The following is a 17,913-nucleotide window of genomic DNA, read 5'->3' as shown; positions in this document are numbered from 1 at the left end:
TAATGGTTTCTCAGTGAGGCTCCAGACAGTTTTGAATGGTAGTAAAATAAATGAAGGGGGTCTTTGACTTTTGCGCAATACTTTCAATGGTAGAACTATATCAGTGTTAACATTTTGGGAGATGTTCTCTATTTCTACCAACAGAGAAGCTCCATCTTCAGTACTGAGAAACGGATCTTCATTTTGTGAAGAGCAGAGTCTGTCAACTATGTAAGCAATATTATAGAACTTCAGCATCACTTTACATTTCTGGTAAAGATGAAATTGTTTGCTTCACTATAATATTGTGTCTAGTTGATCAAGCAACAAGGTAACTCTCATTTGCTGCTCTTCTAATTGTACTTACTGCCTGTATTACACACTTTAAAAAATGCTCCTTCAAGGGATCTTCAGTAAAGTACCGCTTTCTATGAATGCCACATTTGTAAGCATCTATAAACACATTCATAACATGTTATAATGCATTCATAAGGCATTATAAACATGCTTATAAATACTAATATAAAAAAATGCATTACATGTTATAGTTGTGCTTATTATGCATTATGAATGTTTACATAATGCATTATAAATACTGTTCATGACAAATTATAAGAGTTCATAAGCTGTATTTGTCCACTCTAAATAAAGTGAAGCATACTGCACTAAAGCCTCCTCCAGTGTTAAGAATGAGGCTTCAAGTTGAAGTATTTACTGAAGGATTTACTGAAACACTAAAACATACAAAATAAAGCTCATTACAGGCTTCAAATGTCAGAGTTTAAACTAGTGCTGCCATTAGTGTTTTACCCAATGTTGGAAAGTCAATGTACACCACCGTTAGCCTGGCACTAACTTAACTGCAAATCCAATAGAATTCTAGCAGACATTAGCACTGTTTGGAGCATCTGAATATTCAGGACTGAAGCCCTGAATTTGCAGGTCTAACAGCACCAGCGCTGAGAAATAAAATACTGGAAATCTGAGGGAGTAATACACTCTGTATTTATCTTTATGCCCTCCAGGCTAGGACTGACTTCTTTGGCACTGACGGTATAACATGTTATTAACACTACTTATAATGCATTATATTTAAAATTCATAATGTATAATAAACATGGCTATAAAATGTAATTCAGTGTAATACTTTTTATAAATATTTATGTTCATAATGCCTTATGAATGCATTGTAATCTATTATAAATGTATTTATAGATGCTTACAAACATGACATTCATAGAAAGTGTTACCAAGGCAACATAAAAAACAGCTGTCTGGTTTGATTTTATTTAAATTTGTTAGACATTTGCTCAACCACACCAGAGACATCTCAATTTAGCCTGTTTAGACTGTGTAGCATTGGAAGCAGCTTTGTTGCAATAAGCATTGCTGAAGTAATTAGATTGTTTTTGCCTAAGAAATAGCAGGGAGAGCCTTTTAGGTTATTATACTATATCAATACTTTTATTTCTTTTAATATACTTTTAAGATAATTTCTAAAGTTGCCTAAATTGCTGAATCAAATCATTGTTTATAGATTGACTTGAATGGGAGAAAAAGTGACAACCAATGCATTGTGAATGAAATTGGTTCACCGTCAGCTCACCAAATCATTTTTACTTCACAAAAGTAATTTTTATTTGAATTAAAAAAAATGGATGGTTAATTGAGTCAATTCACTGTTATTTTTAATTTGCAAAAGTATTTTTTTATTTAAAATAAAAAACAAAGAATGGTGATTTAAATTGAATCACTGGCAGCTCATCAAGTCATTCATAATTCGCAAAAAAATCATTTTTGATTTGGTTTGAAAAACAATGAATGATGAATCAAATCAATTAAGCCAATGGTTGTCCTCATAGGGGATGTTTGGGGTTGTAACAAGTCAGTAGAATCAAGACGCTTGCGGATAAATCATAGAAGATTGGGTTTATTATCACAAGGCAAAAACGTGGTCAAGGAATAGATGTGGGTTGATACCTAAAACAATAGAAGGATCACAATGCTGATCGTAACACCAGGCGAACAAGACAAAAGGGCAAGGCAAAAGACGTGGTCGAAAAAGCAGGCAAAAGGTTAAAAAACACAACACAGAATTCACAGGCAAAAGTACAAAAGTGTCAGGCAAATGGCAAAGTCAGAGAAACAAGGCAACGGTCAAATATCAGGAAAATACAAACAGAATAAACGGTCAGGATGTTCACTAGGAAGCAACACCTCACACTGAACTGCTCTAAAAGCCCGGGCTTTATACAAAAGCTAATGAGAGGTCAACAGCTGTAACAGATCAGCCCTCCGGAGAGAGAGAAATCTGTGATAGGAGCATGGTGGATGGTCAGCAGTCATGTGATCTCCCAAAAGATTCTGGGAGATGAAGTCCAGGGAAACTTCTAATCCATAAAGATGCATGACAGGGGTCCAGCAGCAGGTGAGCTGCTTCACCTACTAGCCGGAGATTAAAAAGCTTTATAGTGTTAGAACTACAATGACTGAAAAGGTTAAAATATGAAATTAAGATTATCTGCTGTCATGGAATATTCACTGTTCTGCTGATGATATTCAGATTTATATCAGCATCACAGTTACCACTAACATGCCACCCCCTGCCCTACCATACAGTTGATTTATATGCATATTTAGGTAAAAATCTCAAGGTGCTATCTCTACATGGTCCTTGCCAGCCTAATTGCTGAATTCCAGCATTGTAACTGCCCCACCCATACACTTAAGTCCTCTGATACAGGTTGTTTATCTGCCCCAAAATTGGTCACGGTGGGGGGGCAGATTTTTAAGCATCATATCCACCAAACTATGCAATACATTACCACAGTCTCTTTGTGACAGTCCCTCATTTTTCTCCTTTAACCCTCTGTTTAAAACCTACCTCTTTTCTCAGTACTTTTGTTTTTCTCTTCACTGAAGGTTCTTTTTTCCTACCTCTGTAAAGGAAACACCATATAAATTGAATGTTTGATATTATTATTAAAGGTTATGCTCAGATTTACACACACTCCTACCACCGAGAGTTTGAGCATACAGATAAAACTCTTTAACCGTGTGCAGCTTTGATGAGTGAGAACCAGTGTATCAAACAGGTTCTAAAGCTGCTTTTCCTCCACATGGCATGGCTTGATTCGACTCGGCTTTTGGTACCAGCTAATTCGTTTTCCACTGCAGATATAGCGCCATCACAATGTAGCTGGTCAAGAAAGCAACTCTGCATGAAGCTGCCATGACATGAAAGAGACAAAAGACTGCTGAAAGAGGAGAGTTGAGGAAAAACTACATCAGAGTTATACATCAGAATTAGTATAGTTATACATTAGAAATTAGTAGTCTGGACAGTTTTTACATCACCTTTTGGTATGAGCTCAGCTTGCTTCGAACTGCAATGAAGATGGTACCGAAAATAGTACCCAGTACCAGGTACCACATACCAAGATTGCCTAGTGGAAAACCAAAAAAAGTGAGTAGAGTCGTGTTGAGCCAGTCCCATGCAGTGGAAAAACAGCTTAAGGAACTCTACTGTAAAATATGCATTTGCTAAGCTGTGAGTTTCTCTTTCTACATTTTCATATTTAGAAGCGCAGGTAATTCCATAATGGTGGAAGATCCCTTTTCCTCCGACACGTCAGGACGTTTCGGCTCTGTAGACTTTGAGTATCCAGAACTGGGCTCCTGCCAGATGAAACCAGTCCTTCACTGCAGCCCAGAGGCTGATGCCTTCAACCCCTGTGAGGACATTGCTGGGTTTGGGTTCCTGCGTGTGGCTATCTGGTTCATCAACATCCTGGCTATTGCCGGCAACCTGACAGTCCTTCTTGTGTTCTTCGCTGGCCGCTGCAAGCTGACCGTCCCTCGCTTCCTCATGTGCCACCTGGCTTTCGCTGACTTCTGCATCGGTGTGTACCTCCTCATGATCGCCACTGTGGACTTGCGGACACGTGGCCATTACAGCCAGCATGCTATAGAGTGGCAGACTGGAGCGGGCTGTGCCGTCGCCGGCTTCCTGTCTGTCTTTGGTGGTGAACTGTCTGTCTACACGCTATCTACTATCACTGTGGAACGCTGGCACACAATCACCCACGCTCTCCGGCTGGAGCGTCGGCTTGTCCTACCCCAAGCTGCTGCCATTATGACTGCAGGTTGGCTGCTGTGTCTGGCCATGGCCGTGCTCCCCCTAGTGGGTGTCAGCAGCTACAGCAAGGTCAGTATGTGTCTGCCCATGGACATCGAGACCCCTGTGGCCCAGGCCTACGTCATCCTGTTGTTGCTCTTCAATGTGGGGGCCTTCCTGGTGATATGTGGGTGCTATGTGAGGATCTACACTGCCGTACGCCGCCCCAAGGTGCCTGGGCGGGCTGCTGACGCCAAGATCGCCAAGCGCATGGCCGTGCTCATCTTCACCGACTTCCTCTGCATGGCGCCCATCTCCTTCTTCGCCATTTCCGCCGCCTTCAAAGTGCCCCTCATCACCGTCACCAACTCCAAGATCCTCCTGGTGCTCTTCTATCCCATTAACTCCTGTGCCAACCCTTTCCTCTATGCCATCTTCACCAAGGCCTTTAGGAATGACGCCTGCTTGATGCTGAGCTCCATGGGCTGCTGCGAGACCAAAGCCAACATGTATCGTGTTAAGATGGCGTACTATTCGGAGAACGCCGGGAAAAGCAAGAGCAGTTCAGGCAGCAAGGATCCACGCTAGGTCCTCCTGTCCTCACATGAAACCAGAGGGCAGCTGAAGAGAATGTCTCACATTTCTTCGCCAGACTCCTCTCATCTGTTTACATCTCTGTGTGGTGCATTATGTTTGCCCTTCTGCATTTTTTTGGTTTGATGAGGCAGGTGAGCATGAGACGGCTTTCAGAGGATCTATTTTCTCGCAGACAATGGGACGTTTTCTCAAGCAGGACACAGAGTCTCTGTGTCCTTATCCCAGGACACAGAGACTCTCGATTCTGAGCTTATTCATGTCCAGAGAGGAGCAGAGACTTTGGCAGTCAAGGTCGAGTCTATTGTTATTGGTTATAAAAGAAGAAATGGATTTGTGCATCATAGATCATGGTTCTTTCCTCAGTCTTTCCTACTTTTTACGTTCCTATTTTTCTTTACAACAAATAATGGGAATGTCATGAGTTCATCTTCTTTTTGTGACATCAAGGGTACTCTAAGAACATCCTGCACAGATACTTACTCCATATCCCCTGCGGGCGGACTGTACTAAACAAATTCATATTAAATTAAAAGGGGTATGTTGGGTTCAATTGACACTTTACCTTGGGTTGAGGCAACCAAATAAACTTGGTTTGTGAATCTCAAATATGTTTGAAGTCTTAACAATACAGTATTATAGATATATTATGTGATAAAACATAGCAACATTAATTGAAAGGGGTTGGAAAGGCGGGGATGACAGTTTTTCCCTCATTTCCTCCTAAAAGCCCTGATTTAAAGGACAATTCCACCAATTTTTCAAAAATATCCACATTATTCAGTGGTTGAGATGTAATCAGAATTATTCAGAGTAATTTGATCTTTAATGGTTCAGATGTCTTTACAGTGGTGGTGATAGGAACCAGGGGTCGCCATGACAAAAATATAGACATTTTATTTACCATCCAGAACCACCAGTGAACCTACACGAGTCTTCTGAGTTTATATGGAATGTTGATGATGGAAAACAGTGGAAAATCAAAAATAATACATTTTCTTAGGCTTATAGCACCCTGCATGTTATGTATCCCTCCACTCTGAATGGATTTTAAGGCCAGAGCGGTTTGGTATCTATAGAAACTTAGTCAGAACTGTTCACAGTGGTGGTGATAGGAACCAGACATCCACCTCTAAAAGCTCCCTCACAGAAAGTTCCTACATGAAATGGTTATGAATTCACTGCCTGATGACTGAGACGCTGTTTTATGATAGTTTAGAGAACTTAAACTCCATTCATGGCGGTGTGCGGCAAAATAGTCCCCAAAGAAAACTTATTATTCTAGATTTTCCAGTATTTTCCATCATCAACATTCCATATAAACTCAGAAGACTCGTGTAGGTTCTCTGGTGGTTCTGGATGGTAAATAAAATGTCTATATTTGTGTTGTAGTCATGGTGACCCCTGATTCCCATCACCACCACTGTAAAGAATTTTACAGCTCAGCAGTTCATTTCCTTTCCAAAATGCTCTACAGACATAAAACACTGCAGAAATATCTCATCATAAACTCATTCCATCAAAACACAACATTAGTGTTCTTACAGTAAGAGAACCTACAAATACACTTATGGCTGTCGGCAGGTAGTTCCCATATGCTTTTTTTTTCTATTTCATGTAAATCTATGAAATAGTAGAGTTATTTTAGTAGTTTATGTTTAGTATTATTAATTTATTACTCTTTGGCTGCGTATGTAAACAACACTGTAACAGTGGAACAGGGCAGTGATTGATCTGAAGTGGTTTTGTGGTTTTAATGGTGTAAAATATAGATGTTTTTCAGTCAAACTGAAGTTTTGCTTGTGTTGTTAAAGTATTTCTTGGAGTTGAATAAAAACAGATCAAGTGTTTGTAATCACATGACATTTTTGTGGGCCTTTTTTACAGTGAATGAAAAAAGACTTCAGAAGTTTTTTTTCTGGGCCACATCCTGGTGTTTCTTCTGGCCCAGGATAAGACTGGGTCTTTGACCCAGATCTGGCCCAAACGCTGTAAAGAACATAGAATAAATGGATGTGGCCCAAGTCCCAACTACATTGCTGGTCCACAACATTTACAACAGAATTCCTTCACAAATATAAACACGAGGCAAAAATGTATGTTGCTGTCCAGGATCTGGTTCTATTCTGGCCCGGTAGTCAACCTCACCTTTGAAAGCCAGAATCAGCCCAGAATGTTCTGCTATCTAGATCATAACATCAGAAAAACATTAAACAAAAGAACAGGATTTTTTTGTGTATAAATGAATGAAGTAATAGAAACAAAATAATCCAGTTCTCTACATTATCTAGCAAAGAAACATAGATACTACTTTTAAAAAGATGGTTCTTCGGGTAAAAAGATGGTTCTTTAGTAAAGACAATATTTCTCTACTGAACTATAAACGTTGAAAGAACCATTTGCATCCTTAAATTGGTGAAGAATGTGTTGTACATTGTTCTGTATATACCAAAAATGGTTCTACTGTTATATCAAGCATGTATGATTGGAGGAACCTTTTCAAAAAGGTTCTATATAGAACCATACACAACACATTCTCCATCAGTCTGAAAAGCCATTTCACCATGCAAAGAATCATATCATCGTGCAAAAGGTTCTTTCAGTGTTCATGGTTTTACCTAGAACCATTTTCTGTATTAAAGAACCTTTAAAAAAATTTTTTTTTAAGTGTATATAGAACCATATGCAACACATTCTCTGTCAATCTAAAGAATAAATTCTCCAAACAAAGAACCATTTAAGTAGGCAATGGTTCTATGTAGGGCTTTATTTAAACTGGTTCTATGTAGCACCAAAAAGGGTTCTTCTATTGTTACAATGTCATGATTGTGTACAACAGAAGAACCCTTTTGGTGCTCTACAGAACCATTTTTAGAAAGGTTCTAAAAAGACCATACACAACACTCTCCATCAATCTGAAGAACCAGTTCACCATGTACAGAAACATTTAAGCATGAAATGGTTCTATGTAGAACCTTTTTTGAAAATGATTCTATATAGGACCAAAAAAGGAAATTCACATCAGCCCTTTTTGGTGCTATACAGAACCACACACACCACATTTTCCATCAATCAGATGAACCATTTTGCCTTTCAAAGAACAATTTAAGCATGCTAATGGTTCTTTGAATGTTCATGGTTCTATTTAGAACAATTGTCTTTGCTAAAGAACCCTTGTGTAACAATTGGGAGCGATGAGGAGGTGGACACATGTGCAAAGACAAGCGAGATTTATTAAGGGCAAATCCATAGTCAGGGTCAAAACAGTCCAGGGTCATAGAGACAACACGGATGGAATGGGGAACAGCCATAACAAAAGAAACACAGGATAAACAAACACTTCAAACAATACTTCAAACAATACATCAAACAATACATTAAACAATACCAAACACTACCATACCAAACAATACAAAGACCAGCAACCTAACATGGGAAAACACAGGGCTTAAATACAACAATGATGACGAGATACAACCAGACACAGGTGGCAAACACAGGTGGTAACAATCAAGGGTGGAGTCTAGAAACAAGGGGGCAGGACAGGGAAGAATCAAAACAAAAAGCACACAGACAAGTAAACAAAAGCACATGGATAACTGGGAGAGGCCATTCATGACACCTTGTAGCATCATCTTGTTTGAGAGAGATGCAGAAGTGTAGGAAGTCTGCTTCTGTCCATTGCTGCTGATGAAGTGGAGCTCTGTCAGACTGAAGGTTTTATCAGGGAAAGAAGATAAAGGTCCAAACATCTCGAGGTTCGCTGTTTGGCTCTTATCTCTGTGTTAACAACATACTCTGGTCTTCAGAGGTCACAGGGCTGTGACTCGGCATTCTGTCATTGACCTTGTTATTTTAAAATAAGTAAATAAGTAAAAATAAGTAAAAATTTGTACACAGTACAACTTCAAAAAAACTTCATTTTCCAGACACGCTGGGATTTAGGAGGCTGTGGAATTATATCACCACTGGAAAAAATCAGATAAGCCATTAAAGGTTTCTGTTGGTTCCTGGTGGATTAAGAATGTTCACTAAACCTCTTATTCTCCAGGATGTATTTTGGTTTGTCCATCTGAATTTACATGATCAAATCAGCAGGCAAATTATTCAGTAACCGAATAAAATAAATGTAATTTTTTATTAATTTATTTATTGTAAAAGTTCCCCTTAAAAGCACAGAAAATGTGTTTTATGATCTACACATACTGCTATATGTTTACAATTTACTGCTGAAAGCTAGAAATCTCAGATGCTTTTTGTATTATTTTATAAAAGTAATGTTTACAGAGCAGTTCACTGTTTATAGTTTACAGCCCAGATTTGTGGAAAAATGGGTTGACTTTCAGTAGAAAAACAGAGTTCAGCTTCTTTTATTATAAGGGTTTAAAATGACATCACCATCTATTTGATTGGAAAGAAGATGTTACAGCCTCATACAACGCCCAGCTTCTGAATGTAGCTTCTGAAATATGAAAGTTATGAAGAACATGACCAAGTGCAATTTGGAACCACTGGTGGTCTCAAGGAGTTGAATGGTCATTTAAGGTGTTCTGTGTCCAGCTTATGTGTCTCAGAACTCAACGTCTTCCTCTTGGCCTTCTTTAATAAGGACATGTGAAGGACGTTTTCCTGAGTCTGACATCATTTTAAAGCAATTAAAAACACAAGCACTGCTCACTGCTGCTCATCTCAATCAATCAGCACTCACTAGCAGTAATGCCCACCATCTGTTGCCCAAAACCCATTTGCTGTAGAAAAAAGGAAATAGATCTGTTAGTTTTATAGTGAAATAAATGCTTCTACTTTCTAAAATTAAAGGAAAGTTCTGCGTGAGAAACTATTTTAACCAGTTGTTTTTAGCCTTTAAGCACTATTTACTCCCATTCATTGAGGACTCCCTAGTGGGTGGGTACCCTCTGCTGTTTAGCAGTCCTGTTTTTGATATAACAGGGGAAATAGGAAGTGGCCAGGCTGCTTATAAACCGGCTCTGGTAATTCTCCTCTCTATAAGTTCTCTGCTTCAAATGCAGCCTCTGAAAGATGCAGCACCTGAAATAGGAAGCAGTTAACAAGTTCGCTGCAAGTAATCCGATACAAAATTGTATGAGTCCACTCCAGTGTAGACGTTACCATGACAATGAGCATTACATGAGTCCAGTCAGAGTGAGAACAGAGAGCTTGTAGAGAGGAGAATTGCCACTCTGCAATGTTTCTCAAGCACTAGAGGACGCTCCCAAGCGAGTCCAAAATGAATGGGTTAATAAGGAGGGTTTGAGCAAAATCATAGTTTATAAATCCCTAAACATTTTTAATGTAAAATAATACAATAATTTCCTGAACAGCATAAAACACTTTAACACCGCTATTATCTTTTTAAGAGCTTATAGGAGTTACAGGAGTTTAAAACGACATCTCATGTACGTTCATGACATCTGTGAGCGCAAACAACCAATAATAATGCTAATGTAATGCTGACAATTATAAGAGAATTTCATAGATTTTTCTAGTGGTTTGGTGTGAAAGACTCTGTTCTAGATAAACTTACTGTTAAAATTATTCACAGCGGTGGTGATAGGAACCAGACGTCCACCTCTAAAAGCTCTCTCACATGAAATGGTTATGAATATGCGACCTGATATCTGAGACTCTGTTTTATGATACTTTTGATGAAAGCTTTTGGCTTAAAACACACACACACACACACACACACACACACACACACACACACACACACACACACACACACCCACACACACACACACACACACACACACACACACACACACACTTTTTCTAAGCTGCTACTCCCTCAAGGTCGTGGGGGGGTGCTGGAGCCTATCCCAGCTGTCATCAGGCGGAAGGCTGGCTTAAAATTCCATATAAACTCAGAAGACTCATGTAGGTTCTCTGGTGGTTCTGGATAGTAAATAAAATGTCTATATCTGTGTTGTAATCATGGGACCAGTGGTTCCTATCACCACCACTGTAAAGACATCTGAGCCATTTCACACCAAACCACTCTGAATCTCTCTGTTAACATGTTAAACACCGAATTATAGGCAAATTTTGAAAAAAAATCTGTGGAATTTCCCTCTATACTAGTTCCCATTAGGAAGCAAAACCATCAGGGATGGTTTCCGCAGGGATGAAAGAGTAATTGCGCCCTGCTGTGGACAATAAGGGTACTACAGACTGTTTCACTTTGTTTAAAGGGACTGAATCCTACAGTACATTTTTAGTTCTTTTTCTTCCTGAGGGTCACTTATGACATGTGACACATAATTCATTCCACACGACCAGTTTCTAAAATGTCTTTATCACTTATGATTATTAAACAGGCTTTTTTGTCACTATGCCTTTAAGACTGATGTGTGTAAATAGTAAGTAAAGTAAGTAAAACTTTATTTATATAGCACTTTTCCAGAGTGACTCACAAAGTGCTTTACAAAATACTTACAAATAAAATACAATACAAGACAATTAAGATCATTATAAGCATATACTCAAATAAGTAATACATACAATTAAATACTCAAATGCACACCAACTTATAAAGAACATTGATCAAAAGCTGTTAAAAGCAAGAGAATAAAAATAAGTCTTTAAACATTTTTTAAATACCTCAATTGAATCAGAGAGTCTGACATCAGTAGGAAGATTATTCCACAATTTTGGGGCTTAAACTGCAAAAGCTCAGTCCCCTTTTAATTTTAAGTTAGTACGTGGAACAGTTAATAACCCATGATTTGAAGACCTTAAAGTTCTCACACTATGAAGAGGACATAAGAGCTCAGTGATATATGCTGGAGCCTTGCTATGAACAGCCTAATAAGTAAGCATTAAAATTTTTAAATCTATTCTGTAGCTTAGTAAATAAGGCATTGCAGTAGTCCAAATGGGTGGAGACAAAAGCATGAATATTTTTTTCAATGTCAGAAAAGGGCAGGAAATTTCTAACTTTACTAATATTTCTAAGTTGAAAAAAGCAGGATTGAAGAAGATTCTTGATGTGTAAAGAGAAACTGAGGTGGGAGTCAAAAGTCACACCAAGATTTCTCATAAAGGGCTTTGCCTTTAAACCTCTGTCTTTTCATCATTTAGTTTAAGAAAATTTTGAGACATCAAGGTTTTAATAGCTGTCAGACAGTTGGTAAGATTAGCCAATCTACCAGTGTCATTTTGTTTGACAGAGAGATATATCTGTGTATCTTCTGCATACAAATGAAAAGAAACATTAAATCTTTGAATAAGATCACCTAAAGGGAGCATATATAAAGAAAATAAAAGTGGACCCAAGATAGACCCTTGAGGCACCCCACAGCTGAGAGATGCAGTGGCAGACATCCTGTCACCTACAGACACCAAAAGTGACCTGTTTGATAAATAAGAATAAAACCATTTTAGTGCTGTCCCAGAAATTCCAGTCCATTGACTCAATCTTTCCATTAAAATACCATGATCAATGGTATCAAAAGCCTGCGCTAATGTCCCAAAGAATTAAAAGTGATACCTCACCAGCGTCAGCATGCATTAAAAGATCATTTAAGACTCTCAGAAGAGCTGTCTCAGTGCTATGTTTTGAGCAAAAGCCAGATAGATTTTTTTCCAGAATGGCATTGTCTTTAAAAAACCCAAATAACCCTAAATAAGCCCAGTCCTGATTTCTTGTCCTGTATTAACTTATGAAACTGTAACAGTGTTTATGGTCAAAGTCTTTCATTTAAAAGAAAATGAGTAAAAACGTTTTTTTTTCATGACACAAGCCCTTAAACTGAATGTGTCTTATTGCTGTCTGCACACAATGTCCTATTTATCTTGATTTATGAATCAGTAAATTCCAGCATGGTACCGTGATAGGACACCACTTGTGCAACACGTCCAGTCATGAAATTTCCTCAATACTAAATATTCCACAGTCAACTGTAAGTGGTATTATAACATAGTGGAAGCCATTGGGAATGACAGCAACTCAGTCACAAAGTGGTTGGCCTTCTTCTGCTCATCTGGAAGAACAATTCCCATAAACACACTCCTAACCCTAGTGGAAAGCCTTCCCAGAGGAGCTGAAGCTGTTATAGATGTAAAGGAGTTTGCTGCTCTGCTTGCCAACCAACCAGTACTCAGTAGCTCTAATTTTAACCAATCAGAGCTCAGTAGCAGTAATGCTAACCAATCAGCTTTCAGTAGCAGTAACACTAAACAATCAGCTCTCAGTAGCAGTAATGTTAACCAATCAGCTCTCAGTAGCAGTAACTCTAACCAATCAGCTCTCAGTAGCAGTATCACTAACCAATCAGCTCTCAGTAGCAGTAACTCTAACCAATCAGCTCTCAGTAGCAGTATCACTAACCAATCAGCTCTCAGTAGCAGTAATGTTAACCAATCAGCTTTCAGTAGCAGTATCACTAACCAATCAGCTTTCAGTAGCAGTAACTCTAACCAGTCAGCTTTCAGTAGCAGTAACGATAGCGTCCTGCTGCCAAAAACCTGATTAATGTAGGAAAAAGTGAAACATACAGGTGAGTGACTCGCTCGCGGGCGCCCCCTGCTGTTGTGCTTTTCTTCATATAACGGGGGAAATAGGAAGAGGCCAGACTCCTCATAAACCGGCTCTGCCTTAATCTCCAAACACAGTGGTCAAGTGAAAAACAAGGCGGACTGAAGTGCTTTTGAGAGCATCCCGAGACCTGAGTCATACTTTGTGACGTCACACCGGCAGCGTGCACAGCTGCCGCTCTGTGAGGAATGTGTAGACTGTGCTGATGGTCGGGTGGAAAGGAGCTTGAGCTGGAGCGGAGCAGAAATGCCGTCTGCCACTTCTCTGGGATTTCTCTCAAACTCGTCCATACAGCTGTCTGTCTTTTAACTGGTTCCCACTGGGAGGACTGGAAAAAACACCCAGACGACCTGCAGACAAGTCTTAAAAGTCTGCCAGGAGAGACCAGCGCGGGACAAAACGAGCCCAAAATGCCTTTAAATGTGGCAAAGCTTCTCCTCTTCGGGATTTTTTCGCTTTCGATCAGTTTGACGAGCGGTGAGTTTTCAAAATCTCATTTATTCTTTTCGCTGCTTTGCTGCGCGTCCAAAAGGCTGCAACGTGTCAGAAATAAAGTTATCTGTTAGACTAGGAGACACATGCACGCAAAATCTGCTGGTAAACAAGAGTAAATAAGTAGTGCTGATAAAATGACCTTGATTTCGAACAGGGAGGTCGAGTTAAGCAGTTGAAGTTTGCTTCTTTTTGGAATTTTCGAATTTTTCCTTTCCACCTTAAATGGTGCAGCAGTTCCATTTGGGCGCCTCGAGAAAGAACTTTAGCCCTGTGACTTTAGCCCTAATACATAACGTATTTCGACTTAAATTGTAAGGCTGATGCTAAAAACGCTACAAAAGCAGATTGCATCATATATTTTTCCCCTTAAAAGTGCTTGAACTTTCAGCAACTGCAAAAAGTCTGCCATGACATGTTAAAATCCCACAGGAACGACTTGGGAAAAGTTATGGAGTGTGTTAAAAGTTTGCACGAACTTTGAATTGCGCTAGCTTTAAGCCTAAACTGGACTCAACTCTGTGTTAACTCAGTGTTAATCTGTGACCAACTGTACTATGGACTGTTTGTAACTACAGGCTGAAAAAGAGCTGGTTTAAAGGACTAAAACTACCAGATTTCTCTCACGTCTGAGCATGAGCACCCTCTCTGATCATAAAAAGGGAGCCAGTGATTTATAAGGACAGTGATCTGTCTCTTTTTCTAATTATTTAAACCATTATAAGGAAAACGGCACAGCTGGGTTGATGTACTAATTACACATTCATGAGAAATTCAGCATTCCTAGGTTGTTGTTTTTGTATCTTAAGGGCAAGCCCACCACATTTTCTGCAGAGTTAAATCAGATGTGGTAAACAAAGTGGCTGAGAGTGGTTTGGTGTACGACGATCCGTTCTAGAGAGGCAGAACTGTTCACAGGGATACATAATATGCAGGGCGCTGTGAGGCAAAATAGTCTCCAAAGAAAAATTATTCCAGATTTTCCACTATTTTCCATCTTCAACATTCCATATAAACTCAGAAGACTCATGTAAGTTCACTGTCTATATCGGTGTTGTAGTCAAGGCGATGCCTGGTTCCCATCACCACCACTGTAAAGAAACCATTTCCCACTAAACCGCTCAGAATCTCTCTATTTACAAAGAAGAAATGCAGAAAATAAAGAAATGGGGTAAAGAATGTGCCATTTGGACCTGTAGGCAGTTCTACATGCTGTCACTGAGCCTCAAATGTTTCCACATTTGTTTGAGTTATAATAGATAATAGATTATAATAGAAAAACTTACAGTGCGTTTTGGGCTTTGGTTTAATGTGCAGCTCTCGTTTCCGCCAAATCCGAGGTTTCTCAGCAGGTTTCTGAACCAAGCTGCTGGCGAAAACAAAGAGTTCTTTCCTTTCCGCACTCATTCTTCTGTCTTTTTGTTGTTTCCACTGAAAAACTGAAACGTTTCAAGGGAGTCGGAGTTTGCACGTCTGGGAAGAGTTGCAGCGAGTGCTTGGACAGAATCAGGTTTCTGGAGCGTTGGGGGTTGAAAGTGATGTTGCTGATCTGGAATTCATTAGTCTGATAGATTTAGTGACATGAGTACTGTATAGCATTGCACTATGAAAGAGTCACATTCCATTCAGTTTGGCTTTATTTTCATTATACAGTATAATATTGCTTAACAAAGTAAGACAAGGACTGTAGATACATGTCATCCACTTGGAATTGTAAGGTTCTGACATTTTTGTCCAAATTGAGTTATTCACGTATTCTTATTCTGCGACTTCTTCATAATATATGAGGTATTTTTTTTAGGTTTTATGCATGCTTTATGTAGGCCCTACATTATGTTTTCTGTAGGCCCTGTGGCTTGCTGGTATAAATGATGTTTCTACAACCAGAAGGTTGTTGGTTCAAACCCCACTTTGTGGGCAGTCGTGTGCTGGAGGTTAGGGAACCGGCCTTGTGACTGGAAGGTTGCCGGCTCGATCCCCAGAGGTGTCCTTGAGCAAGATGCCTAACCCCCAGCTGCTGTCTGGGTGCTGCGGATAGGTCTGCCCACCACTCCGGGCAAGTGTGCTATGCCTAGTGCGTGTGTTCACTAGTGTGTACGTGGTGTTTCACTGTATGGATGGGTTAAATGAGGACGTGAAATTTCCCCGTTGTGGGCCTAATAAGGGGCACTTAATCTAAACTATTTTGGACTCTTTATCTTGAAAACAAAACTTCTAAGTTCTATAAGGTTCTATCTTTGAGTGAATCAGCACTCTGAATACACACAAGAGGACCAATCAGTCTCTGCTTCTTTGTCATGTCGCCGCTTTGCTCAGTCACTGTGAGAAAAGTTTATAAAACTTTATGAAACATGAAAACATGTTGTTGAAACTCTGCCTGTCATCTTACAGCTCTTTAAAAACTCAGTGTCTTAAATTTGATCAATATTAAGGCTTAAAGGTCATTAAATAATGAGCATTTGAACTGATGGGCTCATAATTACAATGTAAACATACATTTATTTAATTCATCCATCTTTTCTTTTTCTTCTTTCTCCCAGAATAAGACATTTCAGCTTATTAGAGTCACATTTCTGATATAAAACAAAATCTCACGCTGCCTTTAGACTGACCTGTTACTCGTACCTCGCTAACTAAAGGAAACTTAAACGAATGGTTCCAACCTAAAACTGACCTCTGCCCTGGACACAGTGTTTAGCACTCATTTTTATACTTAATCTATCAATTGATGTTTTTTTTTGTTTGGTTTTTTTTTTGTTTTTTTTTTAATAAGAAAAAAAAGATTTGTCTTAAAACAAAAAATAAATGTTATGAAAAATAAATCATAAACATAGACACTCTTTTACACAAATTTTATGTCTTAAAGCTTAAAAATTGTGAGAGCAAACTGTCTGTGTTCCTTGAAAATTGTCACTTTTTTCATGTTCTGTTAGATAGAACCTTATAGCTCCAGTCAGAAGGCGAGGTCTCAGGATTAGAAGGTTCCATCTGCATTTCACCTGCTCCAAAAAACGAATTTATAAATTTTATAGTATTCAGTAATCTGGCATCACATGCATATGAACTTGAGTGACGTCCAATTATTAATCCATAGGGTTTAATATGATGTCGACCCACCCTTTGCAGCTATAACAGCTTCAACTCTTCTGGGAAGGCTTTCCACAAGGGTTAGGAGTGTGTTTATGGGAATTTTTGACCGTCAGACACTGATGTTGGACGAGAAGGCCTGGCTCACAGTCTCCGCTCTAATTCATCCCAAAGGTGTTCTGTCGGGTTGAGGGCAGACTCTGTGCAGACCTGTCAAGTTCTTCCAAACCAAGCTCGCTCATCCATGTCTTTATGGACCTGCTTTGTGCACTGGTGCTCAGTCATGTTGAAACAGGAAGGGGTCGTCCCCAAACTGTTCCCACAAAGTTGGGAGCATGAAATTGTCCAAAATCTCTTGGTGCTGAAGCATTAAGAGTTCCTTTCACTGGAACTAAGGGGCCGAGCCCAACTCCTGAAAAACAACCCCTTGCCATAATCCTCCCTCCACCAAAATTTACACTTGGCACAATGCAGTCAGACAAGTACCGTTCTCCTGGCAACCGCCAAAACCAGACTCGTACATCGGATTTCCAGACAGAGAAGTGTGATTGGTCACTCCAGAGAACATGTCTCCACTGCTCTAGAGTCCAGTGGCGATGCTTTACACCACTGCATTCCATGTTTTGCATTGCGCTTGGTGATGTAAGGCTTGGATGCAACTGCTTAGCCATGGAAACCCATTCCATTAAGCTCTCTATGCTGTTCTTGAGCTGATTTGAAGGCCACATGAAGTTTGGAGGTCTGTAGTGATTGACTTTGCAGAAAGTTGGTGACCTCTGTGCACTATGCGCCTCAGCATCCGCTGACCCAGCTCTGTCATTTTACGTTGCCGACCACTTAATGGCTGAGTAGCTGTCGTTCCCAATCGCTTCTACTTTGTTATAATACTGCTGATAATTGACTGTGGAATATTTAGGAATGAGGAAATTTCACAACTGGACTTGTTGTGCAGGTGGCATCTGATCACGGTACCACGCTGGAGTTCACTGAGCTCCTGAGAGCGACACATTCTTTCACTAATGTTTGTACAAGCAGTCTGCACGCATAGGGGTTTGGTTTTATACACCTGTGGCCGTGGAAGTGATTG

General features: G+C 39.6%; 2 protein-coding genes across 2 annotated transcripts in view; both read left to right on the top strand.

Moving 5' to 3' along the window:
* Nucleotides 1–5,535, top strand: part of lhcgr (luteinizing hormone/choriogonadotropin receptor) — a 36,744-nt gene extending 31,209 nt beyond the window's left edge. Inside the window, exons 10-11 of the mRNA XM_017702628.2 lie at nt 145–210; nt 3,562–5,535. Of these exons, the coding sequence (XP_017558117.1) occupies nt 145–210; nt 3,562–4,684 (1,189 nt within the window). The 3' untranslated portion in view covers nt 4,685–5,535. The remainder of the gene's footprint in view (nt 1–144; nt 211–3,561) is intronic.
* Nucleotides 5,536–13,320: 7,785 nt separating this feature from the next.
* The window catches only part of mertka (c-mer proto-oncogene tyrosine kinase a), a 52,766-nt gene continuing 48,173 nt past the window's right edge, over nt 13,321–17,913 (top strand). The window contains exon 1 of the mRNA XM_017702656.2: nt 13,321–13,724. Within this exon, the coding sequence (XP_017558145.1) occupies nt 13,658–13,724 (67 nt within the window). The 5' untranslated portion in view covers nt 13,321–13,657. The remainder of the gene's footprint in view (nt 13,725–17,913) is intronic.

The sequence above is a fragment of the Pygocentrus nattereri genome, chromosome 5, assembly GCF_015220715.1.
Source record: "Pygocentrus nattereri isolate fPygNat1 chromosome 5, fPygNat1.pri, whole genome shotgun sequence".
NCBI classification, from domain to species: Eukaryota; Metazoa; Chordata; class Actinopteri; order Characiformes; family Serrasalmidae; genus Pygocentrus; species Pygocentrus nattereri.
The sequence above is the reverse complement of the archived record's forward strand: the minus strand, read 5'-3'. Positions and strand labels throughout refer to the sequence as shown.